Source organism: Lycorma delicatula, chromosome 3 (assembly GCF_047948215.1).
Source record: "Lycorma delicatula isolate Av1 chromosome 3, ASM4794821v1, whole genome shotgun sequence".
NCBI classification, from domain to species: domain Eukaryota; kingdom Metazoa; phylum Arthropoda; class Insecta; order Hemiptera; family Fulgoridae; genus Lycorma; species Lycorma delicatula.
In genome coordinates, this window is record NC_134457.1 from 132,699,152 (window position 1) to 132,721,789 (window position 22,638).

At 26.8% G+C, this 22,638-nt stretch overlaps 1 protein-coding gene across 1 annotated transcript in view; it reads right to left on the reverse strand.

Moving 5' to 3' along the window:
* brp (ELKS/RAB6-interacting/CAST family member bruchpilot) overlaps positions 1-22,638 on the reverse strand; it is a 252,472-nt gene that overhangs the window by 103,950 nt on the left and 125,884 nt on the right. Inside the window, exons 2-3 of the mRNA XM_075360584.1 lie at positions 12,374-12,523; positions 8,164-8,260 (exon numbers count right to left, since the gene is read on the reverse strand). Of these exons, the coding sequence (XP_075216699.1) occupies positions 8,164-8,260; positions 12,374-12,523 (247 nt within the window). The remainder of the gene's footprint in view (positions 1-8,163; positions 8,261-12,373; positions 12,524-22,638) is intronic.

Here is a 22,638-nt window from a genome sequence, read left to right on the forward strand (position 1 = left end):
TCTTGCGTAGAACTTCATCTATGCCGTTCATTGTTTCTTCTAAATCCTTTTTACTCAAGGCTAGAATTACTATATCATCAGCAAATCGTAGCATCTTTATCTTTTCACCTTGTACTGTTACTCCGAATCTAAATTGTTCTTTAACATCATTAACTGCTAGTTCCATGTAAAGATTAAAAAGTAACGGAGATAGGGAACATCCTTGTCGGACTTCCTTTCTTATTGCGGCTTCTTTCTTACGTTCTTCGATTATTACTGTTGCTGTTTGGTTCCTGTACATGTTAGCAATTGTTCTTTTATCTCTGTATTTGAACCCTAATTTTTTTAAAATGCTGAACATTTTATTCCAGTCTACGTTATCGAATGCCTTTTCTAGGTCTATAAACGCCAAGTATGTTGGTTTGTTTTTCTTTAATCTTCCTTCTACTATTAATCTGAGGCCTAAAATTGCTTCCCTTGTCTCTATACTTTTCCTGAAACCAAATTGGTCTTCTCCTAACACTTCCTCCACTCTCCTCTCAATTCTTCTGTATAGAATTCTAGTTAAGATTTTTGATGCATGACTAGTTAAACTAATTGTTCTGTATTCTTCACATTTATCTGCCCCTGCTTTCTTTGGTATCATTACTATAACACTTTTTTTGAAGTCTGACGGAAATTCCCCATTTTCATAAATATTACACACCAGTTTGTATAATCTATCAATCGCTTCCTCACCTGCACTGCGCAGTAATTCTACAGGTATTCCGTCTATTCCAGGAGCCTTTTTGCCATTTAAATCTTTTAATGCTCTCTTAAATTCAGATCTCAGTATTGTTTCTCCCATTTCATCCTCCTCAACTTCCTCTTCTTCCTCTATAAAACCATTTTCTAATTCATTTCCTCCGTATAACTCTTCAATATATTCTACCCATCTATCGACTTTACCTTTCGTATTATATTTTGGTATACCATCTTTGTTTAATACATTATTAGATTTTAATTTATGTACCCCAAAATTTTCCTTAACTTTCCTGTATGCCCGTCTATTTTACCAATGTTCATTTCTCTTTCCACTTCTGAACACTTTTCTTTAATCCACTCCTCTTTCGCCAGTTTGCACTTCCTGTTTATAGCATTTCTTAATTGCCGATAGTTCCTTTTACTTTCTTCATCACTAGCATTCTTATATTTTCTACGTTCATCCATCAGCTGCAATATATCGTCTGAAACCCAAGGTTTTCTACCAGTTCTCTTTATTCCGCCTAAGTTTGCTTCTGCTGATTTAAGAATTTCCTTTTTAACATTCTCCCATCCTTCTTCTACATTTTCTACCTTATCTTTTTTACTCAGACCTCTTGCGATCTCCTCCTCAAAAATCTTCTTTACCTCTTCTTCCTCAAGCTTCTCTAAATTCCACCGATTCATCTGACACCTTTTCTTCAGGTTTTTAAACCCCAATCTACATTTCATTATCACCAAATTATGGTCGCTATCAATGTCTACTCCAGGGTAAGTTTTGCAGTTAACGAGTTGATTTCTAAATCTTTGCTTAACCATGATATAATCTATCTGATACCTTGCAGTATCGCCTGGCTTTTTCCAAGTGTATATTCTTCTATTATGATTTTTAAAGTGGGTGTTGGCAATTACTAAATTATACTTCGTGCAAAACTCTATAAGTCGGTCCCCTCTTTCATTCCTTTTGCCCAGCCCGTATTCACCCACTATATTTCCTTCCTTGCCTTTTCCAATGCTTGCATTCCAATCTCCAACTATTATTAAATTTTCATCTCCTTTTACGTGTTTAATTGCTTCATCAATCTCTTCGTATACACATTCTACCTCATCATCATCATGGGCGCTTGTAGGCATATAGACGTTAACAATCGTTGTCGGTTTAGGTTTTGATTTTATATTTATTTTATTGCTAAAGAATACTATAAAATATGTACGTTTTTTGAAATATTTTATTAACAAAAAGAATGTGAAATCTTTTCAAGGAAGTAAGTGAAAATAAGTCAGGTAAAAACAATTTTTCTCGAACTGGAATGCAGCTGTAGAAGACTACTGGTGCAGTTGTTAATGTCAATTTCTCACTAACTCACCTCTCTCCCCCCATCTCCCTCTCTTTCTCTCCCTTTTTCTCTCTCTATTTTTTCTTCCTTCTAATTAGTTCATGTATGATTGGTAAAACCTGTATTCAATTTTTATAATCTAAAGAGTAAGTTAAAGAGAAGTACTTATAAAGTGATTACTGTAGTCTTGAGCTAATAGAATGGCTAAGTTTCATTAGAAAAATCTCAGAAAGAATTATCCTTAATTTTGTGGGCTGAGGAAAAATTAGATGAATAATTACTAATATTATAAAAATCTCAAATTAAATGATTATATCAATAAGATCTACATATGTAATTATAAAAAAAAAAATGAGTAAAGGCAAAAGTTTTGATAAAATAAAGAAACAAAGATAGGAAATATTTTTTATGACAACACATATTCTCTGCTTGCAGAAATAAGTAACTGAAAATAATAATGATTTATAACATTATTAATGAGTTGTAAAGAAAATTATTGAACTGCATTTGCTTTGTGCAGCAAACTAGTCATATCTTATTCACATTTTTCCTATTACAGAGATAATAAAAAACACACTGAATATTTGGTTGGTTTATTCAGATTTATTAACTACTCAGCCAAACATTACAAATAATAGTCAATAAATATGAAAAATATTAATTGTGAAACTCTAAAAGAGCAAATGTTAGATTAGAGAGGAGACAATCTAATATTTATTTAAAAAAAGGAACTAAATCATCTTACACATAGAAAAAATAAATAAATTTTTCTACTGTTTTATTTATAAATAAATAAGATTCTTTTTATGAAAGTGGATTATAAAGAAAAAATACTGAAACATACAAAAGGAAAAAATTAATAATGAATCTGATAAAAATACAACCTAATAGTTATTTCATTGGTTACAATACGTGGAAATGCAAAGTATTAGAAAGAGTGACAAAGAAAGTTGGCAGATACAGTGAAAAATAAAAGGAAGTAAGTATAAAAGTAAACAAACACTTGAAACTAGATGCATAATTATATGTGAAGAGTTTCACAAGAAGAGCTCTTAGAAATGCACATAAATACCCTTTAGGCCATATAACTTTTTTTAAAAGTGAATACAGAATAATAAATGAAGACATGATATTTTATTAGGTAGCCTCACTTCATTTTATATGGTTGATAGGATCATAAAGAAAAATGATTTTCTTATGCATAAAGAATTTGAGGCTTTTAATTTTATCATGTATTTAGCTGAGGCACTACAATATCCCTACACTGTTTTTATAATATTTCATTCTTTTTAAAAACATCATTATTCATCAGATAAGAGTTTTTGAATTCTACATTAAGGATGTAATATTAAGATTACGACTGATAATAAAATTCTCAGAAAAATTTCCCCTTCTAATAAAGAGGCTAAAACCTAAAACCAAAATAAACAATACAAAAAAAAAAATTCAAAAGCTCCTTATGTCTGTAAAAGATATAAAACTCTGACTGGTAAAATAAGAGTGTAAGTAATTAATGTTTTATGATGTACCAACAGCTCTTGTGTTATTATATGACTGAATCAATTGTTTGCCAAGTTGATTTTAGTTTTTTATTTTCATCCATGCAATATTATGAATTTATTTAGAGTTTATTTAGCGTGTTTATATTAATAAATAATTTAATAGCAATCTTAATCTTAATTTAATTTGTTTTATCCCATTTATTATAGAAGATATTTGATCAGACAGTGCCCAGATAGAAAGAAAAAAAAACAATATGACAAGAAAAGTAAATTATAAATTGCTGAAGAATACCATGAAAGAAACTACCAGGTGGTAGGTAGAACAACTATGGTTTTTTTTTAATATGATTCAGTGAATTTTGGTGACAGTGTTATGCATGAGGTGAATCAGAAGTTAAACTTAAATCTAATCCTCTAATTTCCTTAATCTGCAATTACGTAACTTACTTATAATTGGGTAAAAAAATGAATTTCCAATAGGGTGAAAACACTTTTCTGTTAAAATCTGCTTCAAAAATCTTATAACAATATTTCTCTTATCACATGCACTATTATCATATGGAAATTTATCCATGAAATTTAGTTCTACATAGATGGATTGTATTAAAATAATGTTATTCTATGAAATCCACAAAGTAATTTTCTTACATTTCTTGTATTACAATTATGTGACTCTATTTTCTTCAAATCTGTCTGCCTACAGTTTATTATTAGTTAATAAATTAAATGATGAAGGACTAATAATGGTAATAATAATAATTAATTTTAGATCTTTAAAACGTTATTATAAGTTTTGCTACTTTATTCCTGTCATATCTAATGGCTTTCTTTTTTAGACAAAAGACTTCCTAAATTTTTTAATTTTGTTTAAATGTCTGTTCAAGTAATAATATTAAGAATTGTTTATAGGAAATTATAAAACCACAATAAACTGCTTTCATCAATTTTCACCATCCGGCTAACTTATACTTTGAGAAAAAAATTTTACCTAAGTTTTTGGCAAATGTAATTGCCTTTAGTCATTCAAGGTGAGGTTATTATTAATCATTACTCCTAATAACTTCACCATTTATTGACTGCTGTATTGTAAAATTATGTAACATAGCATTATTTTTATTTTCTTGGTTGCTGCATTTTTTTAAAGCTTACAAAATGAACTATTATTGATAATAATCGTTTTTGTCTAATTGTTATTGGTATTATTTTTTTTTCATGTTCTTATTTTTTTAATTATTACTTGTTAATTATTACTCTATTCATTTCTAAAATAAAGCTTATAACTGTTTCAAATCTAAAAACTGAATAGAATTCTTAGTTAGGTACACTAAGAATTTCTATAAAAACAATGTAATATTCTTGACTTTTCAGAATTAAAATATATTTTATATTAGCAAAAGGAAATTAGGATTGGTGAATCATCATCTAGTTGGAACATATGTTTACAACTGTGACAGCTATAAGCTGAGTGGAAATGCAACAGGAATTTGCTTGAAATAAGAAATTGGCAATTTTTTATGTTTTGTTTCTACCGTATGATAACACTTTTTTTCTATCTTATGGTCAAGTATTATTTACTCCATTGTTTTCATTTTTTTCTTTACCGATTACTCTTTTTAACTTTTGCTTTTCCAAACTTTTAAATAAGACAATGGAAATATTTGTAATTTATTGAAGTTTAATGTCCCTAATCAAATTTTTCTTATAGACAGCTATACAATATCCATTAATGAACTTTCATGTTTTATATCTAAATCAGTTCTGGTAGGAAGAAAAAACTGCAGTAGAAAACAGCTTCATAACCAAGTAAAGATAAAAACTAGCAAAATAATTTCATAAAAAAGCAATCTGATATCCTGTTGAAATACAATACAAATGCCTGAGTATGATTCAAGTCATATTAGTATAATTTGTAGAATTTCAGTCTTGCTACTCTATTAATTATCAATTTAATAAAAATGAATTTTATTAAATCTTTCCTTTTAATTATGTTATTACGTATTTTAATTAATAATGGCCACATCTAGTTATGAAGTAAAAATTACTTCAGCATGGTATTCAAGAAGTCTTAACCAATAAACTCAAATTTTCAAACTTTCTTTGATAGGTAAAAAAAAATATTTACACTATGGATATTCTGACTAATGAAGAATGGGCTTCACAGAAAGTTGTGGTAGTTGGATACAAACAAATGCCATGCAATTGTGTTCAAGATGGAATAAAGACAAGATATTCTTTTAGAAAACATGGCACTTTTATTTAATGATTCTTGAAAAAGCAGTTTTCCTGTTATACATATTATAGATTTTCAATCCAAAAATACTAATTTTAAATAATCCTAAATAGTGAGAGTCAAAGAATAGTTTACTATGGAGTGTCAATGCGAGGTAGTTGCCACAAAGACATTATCCTTTGTCAATTGTTCTCAAGTGCACTATGTTGCAACCAGATATCTCATGGTGTAATGTTTTAATATCCAAACTTGCAATTAACTATCAGGTAAGAAGTTAATTACAACCTGTTTATGTTTATGCAGCATAAATTCAACTAGTACAAAAAATTGGCAGTATTTTCCAAATGTGTGACGTATATAAATGATTTAAAAAAATATTCAGTTAGATTATAACAGAATTTTATGTATAATCTTTTAAAAGACTTAATTTTATTTTATATTCATGTCCAAGCTTTCTTCACTCTTATCTCCTAGCCACACATATGGTAATGTTCTTGTAACTAGAATTTGATAACCTACTTGACTGTTTATTTAAAAATGGAAAAAGTTGTCAGTAATTTTTGTTTTTATTATGAAACGCAGAGATTTTATTATTTCTTTTTGATTCATTTCTTGCCAATTAGTACTAGTATAATCATTTACAATTTTCATTTTTCATGAGATGAACCTTGGGAAATGCCTGACTTTGAGTAAACCACTGTGAACTTTCTTTAAGAACTAAGTTATTTTTAATTGAAATTGGCTAAATCAAACTCAAATTAAGAAGTTAATTTGACAAAAATCATCATCTATTATTTTAAATAATTGATTGGATTGTAGATAATAAGGACATACTTTAAAATTAATTTTAATCTAAAATTCTAAATTAAATCCTAGCCCAAAAAATATATAAAAAAACATTAAGTTCAAATAATCCTAACAGTGAGAAGCCAGGAGTAGTTTACTTAATTGATGTCTGGATACATCTGAAGCTTACAAGTCATTACACTCTGTTTCATACATTCTGTAGAAAATTATTTGTAAAATACTGTACTTTTCAATCTAGTAATTACTACACAATTCAAAACTGATAATGAGGAGAAAAATATAATTAAAAGAAGTTTTCATTTAGAAAAGAATAGAAAAAAAACTAAAAAAAACCATTATATTAATACTTTAGCATTTATTACCCATTCTATATGACAAACAAATGTAAGTACTAAATTTTACTGAAAATTCCAACACTTTTTGTTATTGAGTAAAATATTTCTGAAGTTTATAGGAAGTTAAAACCCATTAATTCATGTTTGATACATTAAATTTTCATCATTAAAATACCACTGGTCATAAATTATCCAATAAACATTACAAATATCATGTAGCTACAAAACAAAGTCTATAAAAAAAACTTATATTTTATAAAATAAATATTTTAATTGTTAAATACATTAATTAACCAATTAATGAACAAAATTAGAGATATATAAACAATAAAAAAATCACTAAAATGAATCATGATGACCAAACACTTAAGCTCAATACTAAGCATTTATTTTTCTTAGTATAGGCAGTTCTCAATTTTTACTTTTTTTTAATAAATTATTATAATACCATTAACCAATTTTTTCAGTGAATTTCTGAAGTTATGCAAAAATGCAAGAAATATTTTTCATTCTCTAGAAAGTGAAAAATATGCAAATATCAGAGCTAAATCTAGTTTACATCAAATTAAGACATACGACATTAAGATTTACATCAAATTAAGTGAAATAAGTGATGATAATGATTAAAATTTCAAATTGCTATTTGAATTTTATCTAAATAATCATTAGAATTATATAGATTAAAAATTATACTATACTAATGGTATTAAGTGTAATTTACCATCATCCAAACAGCAAAACAAATTAGTTTATTCAAAAAATGTTCAAATTGTTTTAAACAATTATAAAGCATGATGAAAGTATAATAAAACATTGTTTTCAAATCATTTAAGAATGATATCCCATAAAAGGATTATGAAGCTAACTATTTACAAACAAGAGTGTAATATCTAAAAAAAGACATGTATAAATTACATTTTCTTGTTTGTGTAATTACACTAAGTCAAATGTATGTAATTTTTTAGTGTGCCAACTACTAGGTCTCTAACCAGCAATCATTATATAATATTACAACTTAATCAGAGTGGAATAGTAAGAAACTTATTTTTAGGGATTAAACTGCATTATGTAATTTTTTCTAGATATATAACTCATCAGAAAGAAAGACTCATGTTCATATACAACTAATTTAATATTACACATGTTAATAACTGATATTATTAAAAACTTTCCCAATAAAAAAGTGGTTTTATATAAACAAAATAAATTTGTTCAGAAATATTACTACTTACCGACTCCCTTATTCTGCAACATTTCAAGAAGTTTCTTAATGCTTTCATCACGAGCCTGTAGTGTCTGCTTTTGAGTCTCTATTCGTAGTTCAAGTTCCTGTAATAAAAAACAAAAATAATAATAAACATGACGCTTAAATTTGACATTTAGTTCTAAAAAGATAATAATACATAACAATGCACAATAATTTTTTTTCTGTGTTGATAACAATCAGCACAAAAGGGAAAGAAATTATTTCACAATAATAATAATATTAATATATGATAAATCAGACTTATGTGGATTGGAAACTCACTCTTTAAAATATAACATTAATGGTTAAATACTTTATGATACTTTAGAACAAATGAAAAAGAAGTGGAAGGAAACAAAAGTGATATTTTATTAAGTCAAGAATGAAACTGAACTGGAAGTAATAATCCAAATCAGTATTACCTAGGTAGTAAATCTGCTAAGTTTTTATTTTGGTAATGATATTAATTTAAAAATATAAATTTTTAAAAAGTCAAAACTAAACTAAATTATGATACATTTTATTATATTCAATCACTAAACGAATTGCTATGATGACGGTGGTTGTACAGATGACAGAACATTTTTTGAAGTGCTTAAAAATTTTGTATTATAAAATTTGGTTTGGTTTGTTGTAAATTTAATTTGCAAAAGTTTTTATTTTTAAATTAAAAGGCAGTAATAAAATTACACAAAATGTAGGCAAAGTAAGATAGAGATCAAAAGAAGACTGGCACAAGCAAGGAAAGCTTTGATGCAAAAAAATGTTTGCTACTATCAAATGATTAATATTGATTTCTCTAAGAATTAGAGAAATATTCTTTAAAGCATTGGTGTAGAGTACAGTTCTCTATGGTTGTGAAACATGGTCAGTAGGAAAAATAGGAAGAAAAAGGATTGTGTTCTCATAGACTTTGCAGTGGGACTTTTACAAGAGGATATTTAAAACTAGGTAAGGAGATAAGGAGTACAAAATAAAGAGTTATAAGAAGGAAAGAAGAGAAATTTGTGGTAGAATTTTGTAAAAAGATGGACTAGGATGATGGCTCAAATGTCCAAGCATTCAGGTTAAGTTAATTTTTAATTAAGGATTGAGAAGAGGATAAATACTGTAGAAGAACAGAATAATTGAAATTTGGGATATTGAATGTAACAATTGTGTTATTGTGAAATTTTAGCATAGGGTACAAAAGAATGGAGAAAAGCATCAAACAAGTCAACGTCTGAAGTAAAAAAAGTAAGTATATTATTTTCTAATACTGAAAAAGAAAAACTAAAGTATGCTGTGATGAATAGAATAGATTTATAAATGACTTATTTGACAAAAAAAGATACTTACATAATAATTTCCTTACTTCTCTGTCTCTTGTAGATAATTCAGTGTTTTCTGAATCACTGCACCATCACAATAACATAATTTTTGAAAATCAATTCTACTCAAAGTTAAGTTATGCAAGATTATTTTAAAGTAGTTAAATAATGTGCTTCTACGAGAATGTGAATTATTTTTTGAGTTCAATGTCTTAATAAAAAAAGAAAATAATTGCGATTAAAATTAATGTTTCTGTTTTAAATAAATGCTTACTTGTAGCTTAAATGACCTTCATACAGTCATCATTGTTTCACTGATAAAACAAGCTTTTTTTCTAGAGTACACTATTTTCTGTATGATAATTAATTATTATAATTTTTAAATACTAAAAAAAAGTATAAATTTATTCTAGCATACATTTTTTACATTACAACTGTTTTATTATTAATAATATAATAATCATGATTACATTAATATAACTTCTTTTAAAACTTTAATTGATTGAGACATTTTACTGGAAAGTATGATTATTTCATGCTACTATTGTATGATGAAAACTTTGTCCTTCATTAATTTTTTCATAATTGATAGATAATGGAACAAATCTGAATTTACTCTACTAAGCAACAAAGTGTTAAACAAATAACACAAATAAGAAAACATAATGAAGAAATTATAAATAAATATATAATTTTACTTGAATCATCTTTTTATGAAAACAATTTTACTTGAATCATGTTTTTGTTCATAAAAAAAAAAACAGTGTTAAGGTTTCATAAAATTTAACTGTACACGAATAGTAAAACTGCTTTTAACAAATTGCAATGAGTATAACTTGTCTCTTACAGAGCTGGCTATCTCTAAATTGCAAACAAATTGAACAAAATTGTAAATTAACTATTATTCTGTGAAAATTATGTTTCATTTATTTTTCTTTATACATCTTAAGTGCACAAATGATGATATTATTGACTGTATTAATGTCATTAACTGTAAAGTGGACATTAGTCCAATGTCCACAACAATGCTATGGTAGTTATATACATAATTTTATTAATTATGAAGAGAATGATTTATAATGTACAAAATAATGTTCAAAAACAGTATGAGTGAAAGTATCATACAGCAGTAGAACTCCAGAGAAATTAAACTGAAATTTTCATACAAAATAAAATAATCACTACTGTAGGTAAAATGTAATCAGTATAATTTGGTTCAGTTATATTTAATTTTATTATTTCAACTATCATGTACATTAGAGTAAATACATAACTTTTGTATGTAATGGAAAGTTACATTTTACTTCTTAATAAATTTGTTGAAATAAACAGAATGTCCACACATAAAAGTACTCAAATCTTTCTCTCTTTTTCTAATATATACATATATATGAGACATATATATATATATATTGTTTTTTATAATCAAAACTAACTTGAATAACCCAAGAACAGAATTACAAGTAAATGAAATGATAGTTACCTTATTTTTTCTTTTCTTTATTCCAGTAGCACTTTCTTGGGATCCCGCGCATCATCAGTTGTATATAAATTATATAAAATTACAAATCAAACATAACAATTTTTTTTTTAGATTAAAAATTAAAATTATTAAAATTACTATCATGTATATAAAACATGAAGTCAATTAAATAAAATAACTGCACATATTTAAATATCATCAATTAAGAATTAAAAATTAAAATTAAATTTAAAAATAAAATAATTAGGGAAAATATAACATGGTATAAATTACATGATAATTAACTTCATGTTTTGTGTATATGATTAATAAGTAATTTTAATATTTTAAATTTTATTCTAAAAAAAACAAAAAAAAACTTGTTTGATATGTAATTTTATATAATTTATGTACAACTGATGTGATGCAGGATCCTGTGAAAGTGCTATTGGAATAAAGAAAATAAATAAAAATAAAAAATAAGGTAAGTGTCATTACATTTACTTTGTAATTCTGTACTTGGTTTGTGTCGAATTGGTTTTTGATTATAAAAAATACAATATATTGGTACAGAGGAATATGGGTCTTATATATATATATATATATATATATAAATTTGTGTGTGTGTGTGTGTGTGTGTGTGTGTGTGTGTGTGTGTGTGCGTGTGCGTGCGTGCGTGCGTGCGTGCGTGCGTGCGTGCATGCATGCATGTATGTAAATTTTGATATTTATTTTTAGTTCCTTTTAAATAAAAGAGATGACTAAGTTTAATAAGTGATTTATTTCACTAAGAAATAATTCTTTTAACCGGTTCTAACAAATGAGCTTCTTGGATTATAAGGCTGACACTTTGCTGTCATATTTAAAAAAAAGAAGATGCCAATGCCTCTTCTCTATGATGTAATTAGCTATGTTGAAAATTGTACATGCCATATGGTCTCATACATATCTTACTTGAAAATTGGATTTAAAAGTAGGTAAAATTTTTCTTTATTTTTTGTTTGGACTTTAATATGCCCAAATGACTTTAACAAAGCATTTTTCACATAAACAAATGTATTAAAGAATAAGCTTTAAAAAAAGTCAATAATCAAATTTTTGTGACCTATCGCTTTTGAGCTAGGAGGTAATAATTCAGTCTTCATTATCCTTTATTTATGTGCATAGAATATTATTTATAAATACTTTGACAGGCTTTTTTTAATTTATATAAAAAAGTCTTAAAATATTCCTTTTTGAGTTAAAAAAGTTTTACATAAGAATTCATTTAAACTTCATAAAGATTAAATACCTGACAATGAGATAATCTTAAAACTGTAAAACAAATATTAACAATAGTTATCTGTTGAGGATAAATAGAAATTAGATATTTTTAGAATACGTAAATATGTATTCTGTATAATAGAAACAACATATCTATTTACCTTAATTGTTTCCCTGAGTATTGCTATTTCACGGGTCAAATGTTCATTTTCAGAATACAGCACTTCCATCTGCTGCTGCATCTCTAGGCTAGGTCCTCTCATTCGTAATCGTAGTTCTTCTTCTAATTGTCGCACCAGCATAGCTTGTTTCTGAAATAAAAAGAAAAATATACTTAACAATAAATAAACTTACTTTTTTAATAACACAATTATTAATTTCATATTTAACAATGTATATAATACAGCAGAAGAGATTTAAGTATATTTGTGTATTAAAATGTAAATGTCAAAGAAGATTAATTTTTCTTCACTGAAAGTATGGAATGAAATTTAGATTTAAATATTGGAAGCATCATAGGATCTTATTAGGAATATTAGGATCTTATCTCATTAGGAATTAAGAATTCCTAATTTTATGCTTAATTAAGGAAGTGGTTCAAATTCCTAATTCAAACTGAAACATTGCTATGGTGAAATTTCATTAACGTAGTTCATAGAAATATATTGGTATACTAATTCTAACCATCTGAATAAATTTAAATGATATAAAAGTTTAATTATAAGTAATAATCCTAAATAGGATATACAAGTTGTTACATCATATGAAGTATCTCCTTAAGACTAAAGTCACTTACTAAGTAGAATAACTGTAAATTATAACAAAATCTTCTTTCAGATACACTTTTGTATGTATTTAGACTGGATTCCGCCAATCTCCATGGTAGAGTGTAGCTCCTCTTGGTCTGGAGGTCCTTGGTTCAAAACCTGATCAGGAATTTTTCATATGCTACAAAATTCCATTTCCATATTCCAGAGAAGATTCAAGAAAACAATTACTGCTACCAGATTTTGTAAAATATTTTTCTATATTGTGACAATGCATTATAACAAACTTTGCTATCAGAGGATATTTTATCATTGGCATTAAAGAAGGGGTAAACAAGTCTATTTATAATCATGAAGTAAACTGTATTGGTCAAGATAAGGAAGAATAATATAGCCCAAATGGACTGGAAATGAATAACACCAAACATACTTTAAATAATGCAGTATTGAAATTAATGCTTGTCAGAACGTTGTCTTCTTTCAACATTCTGTGTTTTAGCTATTCAACAATAAAGATCAATTCCTGTGTTCTTCCAATAAATATTATTGGAACTAGTCAGTCAAAGCCTCATTGAGAGGCTGTATAATTATGGAAAAATTACAGAAATTGAAACCTTATACTAAGATCAATCTTTTTCATAGGCTGTCATTTATAAATAAAAAATAATATTAGGTTCTAATTTATCAAATTATATTTCTTTATGAAGAAAAAATTTAGTGTTGAAAAATATTATGAAGTACCCTAAAGAGAAATATTTTCTAAAAAATCTTGAGGGCGTGGTCTGCACAAGTCTCCTATTTTTAGGCACTCCTAATTACAATTTAAAAGTGCAGTCATGGTCTGATATAAGAATAACTTAAATTTTTCTATAAGTATTTCACAGATATCTAAATTATTAAATTCACTTCAGTTTGAACTGAATTTTAACATTAGGACAATATGGCAGTGTTTTGAGTATTATTTGTCATATAAAATTAAGCAATTATTTGTGAAATACAGTTCTAGTATCAAACTTAAGTATCACTTAGGTATTACAAACTTAGGTATCACATAACTTAAAAAAAAAAGATAAAATTATTTTATGGCTGGTTGAGTTATCTTTATTTTTACAACTAAAAATCCAATTTTAATTCAGTATTTATGAACATAAAATTTTTTGAAATTATTAAGGTGAAAGTTGCTCTTTTGAACCAGGGTATGAGAGAGTGAAGTTGTTGATTGTGGTAATCCCACTGTATTACAGTTCATTTACTGTAATCTATTGATCAATTAACTGCTTTTCTATCGTTATTTAATTATACTAAATTTATTACCGCTAGATCTGTTTTCCTAATAATTAACTGGTGTTACATGTAATATGCAAGTTTGTTTTGATAATAATTAACCACAAAATTTAAAAATAAATCAATAACAACAAAACACCTTTAAATAGATCTTTAAAGTTGAATTCTAAATTTATTTTAATTAAATAAGTTTGAATGAACTTTATTTAACAAAAACAGACGTGGAGATGTAATTGGTACTATAAAACAAATTAAGCCTTCTTAATTAATTTAATAATACATAACTAGTAACTAGTATATTTTTTCAGTAATATTTTTATCAAATTAAAAAAAGATTTTTTATTTCTTCTGATTTGTGTTTATCAATCCCTGTTGTCTCGAAAATTGATTGATTAATTAAGTACATTTATTTATATATACAATATTCAATGATTTGTAATATCAAAATAAAATTTTTATTTATTGTTCATAATCTTTGATTTTACAGAAAGCAAATAATCTACATGGTCCTCCATATACCCAAAAGAGAAAATTACACTGGAATTCAATAATTACACATCTTGAATAATAAAGAATTTATAATAATAAAAAAATATTTTTTTGGAGGGGGAGAGATGGAAATAAATTTACGCACAGAGACCTTCCTGTATGGTTTTCACTGGTCTATGTGGTTTTGAAATCACCTCAGATATACACAAGGCTTGGGAGCCTCCATAGAAGGATGTAGATGAACTTGAACAACTTCTAGTCAGGTGCACTTTTGCTCTTGGTTGACGTATTATCTGAAGGCTGTATCTTTAACGATGGTTTTATAATTTCCTCATGAGTGGGAGACTTCATACTGTTGTCGATTGTTCTCTCAATCACAGTAGGCAAAGTGGGGGCAAGCTTGCCAAGAAGCTGGTCTGTATCAACACAACAGCAATTGGAGAAGGAACAGCTACTGCAGCCTGAGTGTAAGTTGTTGTCCTTCTGGGTACTTATAATCTTCTTTGCCTTAAAGTAGCTGACTTTCTGCAGAGTTTTACTTCCTGTATAGCTACCTCATCTTTGCAAACACGACAAAGAACTCTGAATTAATTTTATTAAAAAGAATTTATAAATTAGTGAAATTTTTCCTTTTTTTGATATTCTCTAATTTTTTAAAATTTTTTTGTAAAGAACATTTTAATATTTCATGTTTTAATAGTTTTTATAATAAACAAATATGTCAGATTTTAATAAGTAAATATAATACGTTTGTTTTTAATAAATGCATTTTTCCTAAAAATTCAAATAATCTGATTCAAAGAATGATGATAAAAAACAAAGTTGGGAAAATCTTATTGTTTCCTTTATTTGTTTGTATAGTTAAGGTAACTGTGATGTTAAGATTAGGTTAAACTATTCTGTATTTTAATTTCATAAATCTATTTACTATGTAGATTGTAACTACTTGATGTTTAATATGATTAAAAATGTTTATTGTTTAATGTGATTCTGAGGAAGATGTCATTGGTTATCACACAGATAGTATTTCCATTAATGATAAAAGTAATGTTAATGTTGCCCATAAAGCAAAAGTTTTGAGCGTTTTTTCTTAGATGATAAATCTTTGTGAGATTACCAAATTGATTGCTTTGTAATGACATTTAGCCTCATTGTTTTGTTTTGAAGTATCTTAATGATTAATTATGTAGAACATCATCATTATTAAATATTTATTTTGCCTTTGTATAATCCTACCTAAAATATAATAATACATTGTGGAGCTATTTCAAAAAGTTAGAAAGAGTCTTCTGGGTAAAAATTACCCAGAATTTAACCCATTGAAATGGGTTGTCACATATAATTTTGGTAAATATAATTCATATAGATTAATTTTAGTTTAAAAGAAAATTTATTGGTTCTATAATTTTCCTTGATCCTTTTAGGTGAAGTAGAACACCAGGTCATTCCTAAGAGATCTAAATAATACATAGGATCAATATGTTCTCATCAGAATAAAACATTTATTTTTTAAAAGTTTTTATTTTGGATAACAAAAATAATAATAATAATAAGCGTTAATCTTTATTACATCTTGTTTAAAAAAAAATTGTATAAACTCCTTTGTAACCAATATTATAACACATTATGTGAACCAAAATGATTTATGGGATATACACTTTTCCTTTACATAATGTCCATTCAATCAAACGTAAGTATCTTAGCAATAAATAACCATGTTATCTATTTTTATGTTACAAGAAAAGAATCAAGCTTAACTTGTGTAAAATATTTCACATGGTATATGTTACCAAGTTCATATAGAGTAGAGGTGATGAGGTGTAACATTGCCATGACTACGGGTTGTTTATCATCTCATCGTTAAAGATAAAATAACATTGAAAAACACTGAAAACTTCCAAGATAGTTTAAATAATAACTAGCTTCATTAATATATTGGAGAATTAATTTCTATAATTATTAATTAACAGTTTTTTTTTGTTAATTAACTGTAATTAATCAACACTACTTAAAATGTACATATTTATTGCATCATCACTTTTAGTTTTATAAACTAACGATGTCATTCATCCTTTTTCTTAATTTTGGCAGATTAAATAGATGCTAAAAAACCAGAATATTATTTATGGGAATTCCTTTTTCTAGATCATTATGGAGTTGAAATTTTTCTATACTATTTCTTCTCTAGTTTAGAACATAACTTGTTTTTTGTCGAAATGTTTTAGCAGCTAAAAGCATAATAAAAATAATAACTACTGGGAACTCTCAAAAACCTGAAAGTTTTATATAGAGTATAAACATCTAATCATTCTATTCTTAAGGTACTTTGGTTTACAAAAATAAAATAAAAGAAACAATTATAATTCTGGGAACTACAAATCTAATTCCTTTGAATTTAAAGAATTGAGCTCTACAAAAGGATTAAACTAAAAATAAGTTACAAAACAGTATAATAAATTATAATAATTTAAGTATTTTAAATTTTAATTTAATTTTGTGTATTTATCATGCACAATTAGGTCAGTGTTATAAATATACTTACTGCATTAGCAAATATCTATTTTCAGTCAACAATCAACTGATTACTAACAACTAAGAAGTAATTACTTTATATCCCCATTAGAAGATTTTATTTTTGAATACTTTTCAAAATCTTTTTGAAAAGTAATTAAATAATAGTTGTCAATGAAAGACAAGCTAGACATTAAGTAATTAGAAACTCCACTGCTTTGTAAAGGAATACAGTTTGGAAGTCTATCTATTCTTCAGATTTATGTCGATTAATGCTGATGTGCCATTAATTTAATTTTAAAAATTTGGTATATTTTATTTCAATAACTTCAGACCTGCTGTACACATGAAGAGTATCTATCTATGAAGAACATGGGCTACCAATAGTACTGTTCTCTGTACCATTTAATTTAATGTAATTTAACGTTTTTAATTTACTATTAATCAGCTAATCTGATTAAATGATTAATAGTAACAACTCATAATAGTCATAACTAAAAGGAGCAATAGTTTGCGATGGGGGTGACTGGGAAGCCTTTAAGTCACACTAAAAGTACCAACCTTTTACTCGGAATTCGATCGAATACCGAATATTCATCATCGTTAGCCGCTCACTTCTACCACTATGTGTCATCGTTCAGTTTTATTCATAAAATATCAGTCTGATGATATTTGTAAAACATGTGGGAGCGAAATAACAGGAAACGCAATGCAAAAAATAATTATTAAAGCGAAGAATGTTACATTATCAGCAGTAGCTGAATATATAAATTAATAAAATAAGATAAGTGACGTATTTCATAACCAAATGCAGCTGTTGTTAATAATAGTGGAAAGAATTGTATATAATTTCGTTATTAGAAAAAATACAATGGTTAAGTAAATAAAACTCATTATTATTAAAAAGGAAGTCTGATGGGTGAATCATCGAGAATAGTAAAATAACTTAATCGTTCATATGTATAAGGAAATTTTTTTCAACGAGTAAATATTTTCGTTTAAGCTTATTTCGTGAAATACTACTGGTAAATGTAAATAAATATAATAAATTAAATTCAGCCCTAAAAATTAGTTACTTGTAGTTAAAAACATATGATATTTTTCCAAAAATTAGTACAAAAACCTACGTAGAATATTATTGAAAAAGTAATTTACAAATAACGATTTTATCTATAAACAACTATTTCTATTTATCTAAAAAAAATTAAAGTTAAGAAAAAAATCACAAAAAATTATTATTATTATTTGTTTATTTTTCACACTTAATATCACTGTAGTTACTTCTAAAGCAATTTTAAAAAACGTTGAATGTATCTGAATATATTTTCTTTTACATGCATGTCGAAAAGGATTATATTGAAATAAGTATTTAATTTAAACACTACAAAATGCTTGATACTCCATCAGTGTGAATAAAAATTACTGTATATTTAAATAAATTATTCTACCTTGGAAAAAACTTTTACAGTATTTCACCAAAGTTATTCTGTATATACAAATGTCCCATGAAATCACTGAGAAACTTTCAAGACATGTTCTACTAGTGAAAATAATGGAAAACTCTACATAAACACAGGTCAGTTAACGCTTTGTTTTTGAGTTACATCTAGCGAAAGATTTCGCTCGGATTTCGGCTCTTCTAATAAAAAAAAGTCCTGCTATAATTTTTTTGACATAAATTAAGGAGTAAAGTTGGTGATTTCTTATGTAATTTCAGATGGGAAATTAGGATAAAACAGGTTTCAGAACTGTAACTCCAGAAGTTTTTATGATGTCCGACTTAAAATACAAAGTTCGGTGTCGAAAAAACAATTTCTTTTACGTGTGTAGTAAAATAGCTATGTTAAATTACTAATAAATGTGGTAGATTTAGTAAGAAAACTTGTAGAGAATTTAATTCTAAGAAAATTAATATAAAGAAAGCTAATAAAAAGTAAATAAAAATGTTAAAAAAAGGATTTTTAATTGAAGCAAAACAGACGAAAAATAGACAGAAATTCGTATTAATTTTTCTGTACCTAATAAACATTATTCTTAATACAGCAAAACAAAAAAAATAAAATAGTGAAACGATACGTAGTTACAGAATAAAAAACCTCAGTTACAGTAATTGTTAAATTCCCTCCATCGTAGGATCGTAAGTATAAATTTAATAGCATCTTGTATTTTAAGAGAAATTCTTCTTTAGTATTAACGTTTTGTTGGTATACTATCATTTTCATATGGCCCCAAATAAAGTAGTCTAGTGGCATTAAGTAGGTGATCGTGGTGACAACAGATTGCTTCACCGCGTCCAATCCAGTTTAAGAAATTAGCATTCATGTTTTTTCTAGCTACTAAAGAAAAATATGGCATTACACCATTGTGCTGGAAAATCATTTTTGATCTAGTTTGTAAAAGTTTATTCTTAAAAATGCCGGTAAATTATTTTCCAAGAAATGAACGTATGCGTCTCTCATAAGATTTTCATTGAAAACATATGGTCCCAGAATTTCGTCATAAAAAATGAAACGCTAAACATTAATGTGAAATTATGTTGGAAACTAGTTTCCACAGTACCATGTGGATTGTCTTCGCTCCATAAATTACTATTTTTAGAAATGAAGATGTAAAGTGGCTTCACCGGAAAATAAAATTGAATTTACCTATCAGCCTTGTCTAGAAGCCAATGACACAAATTTAACCGCTCAGGGTAATCTCTTGGCCCCAAATTTTGAACTTCTGTAGGCGGAAAGGATAAAGATTTTATTTCCGTAGGATGCGCCACATCTTTTTTTTTTTGACAATCAATTGGGAGATTAAATTCACCTTGTACTAGTGCCTGGGCTACGTTTAATATGTTGAATCATACGACGTTCATCATTTTTTTTCGTCTTCAGTCATTTGACTGGTTTAATGCAGCTCTCCAAGATTCCCTATCTAGTCCCAGTCGTTTCAACAATAACTCCTGCTGTTTATCATTAAGATGATATTTATTTATTTGGCGTTCACCAGAAAAGTAATACGTTGGAAATGACCCTTTCGTTCGTAAAGCTGGTACATTGAAGAATGTTTAAAAAAAATACTTAAAAGAATGATTTAAAAAGAATGTTTATTAGGTACAGAAAGAATAATACGATTTTTTGTCTTTTTTTCTTCAATTAAAAATCCATTTTTAAAAGTTTTTATTTACTTTTTATTGGATATATTTACATTAATTTTCTCAGAACTAAATTCTCTACAAGTTTTGTTACTAAATATTCTGAATTTATTGGACATTTAACAAAGCTGCTGTACTACAAACATAGAAGAAACTTGTTTTTGGACACCAAATTTTGTGTTTTACGTGAGATATTTTAAAAACAACTGGAGTTACAGGTCTGGACCTCTTTTATCCTAATTTCTCAGCTGAAATTACATAAAGAACCACCAACTTTACTCCTTAATTTGGGTTCCAAAAATTACAGTAAGTATTTTTTTATTCGAAGAGCCAAAATCCGGGCGAAATCTTTCGCTAGTCGTAACACGAAAACAAAGCGTTTGCAGACCTATGATAGTTTTTTTTTCTCATTATTTTCATTAGTAGAACATGTCTTGAAAGTTTCTCCGTTTTTTTCGTGGGACTCTCTGTTTAAAACAGAGTCCAAGATAAATAAGCTAATTGGTTTAGATATATCACTACAAGCAGGTCCAAAGGGTTAAAAATATTACCGTTGTTGGTTTCTACGGATAAATTCAAGTAACAAAATAAAAACTTCTCCAAATGTTATTCTTTATTCATTACTCAAAATTCTTTAATGAAACATCTAAGGTTGGTTTGATTTGATTTTGGTCATATTATCTAGAAAAATTAGCTATTGCTACGTTTCTACAGGTTATCATCGATAAATAATTAGTCCTGAGGAAAATATTTCTGATTTATAAGGTAAAATAGCATTTCTGTTATATATTCTTTTATTTACGAAAATTCCTATTAATGATAATTTCAACAAAAAATGTGATTTTATTGATAACTAATTACAGAATTACATCTCTGAGGGGCTGTATATGGGTGCGTACGAGGGCTTGTGTTTGTAGTATTACTATAACAGTTAAAGGTAATCTGACAAAAATCACTCCCGAAAATGCGCAATATCCTTTCTCAAGAGAATAATAACTGCTCTTAAGGAAAAATGAGGAGTGAAGTGTTTTCTCAATATTCTTTTCTCCAAACCCATTAAACTATTGAATAACAGTGTTTCAACCTCACCAAAAAGTAATTGGTATTCGAATCTATTAGCGACATCACCATTAAAATTCCTATAAAATCTGGCTTTATAATTTAACATATAATCAACTTTCTGAGAAATAAACTCTGATTTGTTTATCTTGTTTCTCAGATGCTTTATATGCATCACTGCTGCCATATGAGAGCAACAAATAAAATTCTTTCTCTTGTAAAACAGTGTATTATAAAAGAGCTTATTGCCTTAGCTCTGTAGGAGATCTATTCATATAGTACTTTCGAGCGTTTGTAAATATAGATAAGTATTAGTAAATATATCCAACCGCTAAAACAAATAGAAATAAAAAAATACAAAAGGTTTTTGAGTAAAAATGTTTACTAACACAATTTCATGTTGGTATGTAATAATTGTGTTTATTAAATACACAAAATATATTATATCTTTAAAATACAGCTCTGTATAATCTTTCCTTTAAGAAGAGTAACATTTTTATAATAATTCCTTTTATCATTAAAGGCGATATTTACTTAAACAATAAATTTAATACTCTATTGCAGATTATTTGACAGAAATGTTCTTCAACCGTTAATACGTTGTGAAAAATAAAATAATGAAAATCCTTTAAAAAAAAAATCACTAAAAACCGTAGTGCAGTATTTCTTATTGCATATAATTATTCAAAATCAAATCAGATAAACGTTTAACATATCCTTAAAATTCTTTAGATATTGCAATTACAGTAATGAAAAAATAAAGGGTTAATGTGTCTACTGAAGGATAAAAGTCAACAATAAAATTTATTTTAGACTACTTAGCAGGTGGTGAGTAATATCGACTAAAAATAGCTTTTATAATAAATATTTTAATTGTTTACTTTTCTTAATGCTATTAAGGTGGCCCTCGTTAGCCAGTTTAACGCTCAATTTAAAAACTATTCATTATTTCATTACTTTTTTTTAATCAGAAAACAATATTACAATCAAAAAACGTTTGTAAAAATTTTACTTAAAATATATGGCAATCTCGATTGTTAGAAAATCATCATGAATAAAAGCTAACGAAAAAGAATATATGAAACAAACGTACATAAATATATAATAATATTAATTTACAAATAAACAGTATTTACGAAATTTTGTGTTTTTAAACACTATTTAACAGTATTTATAA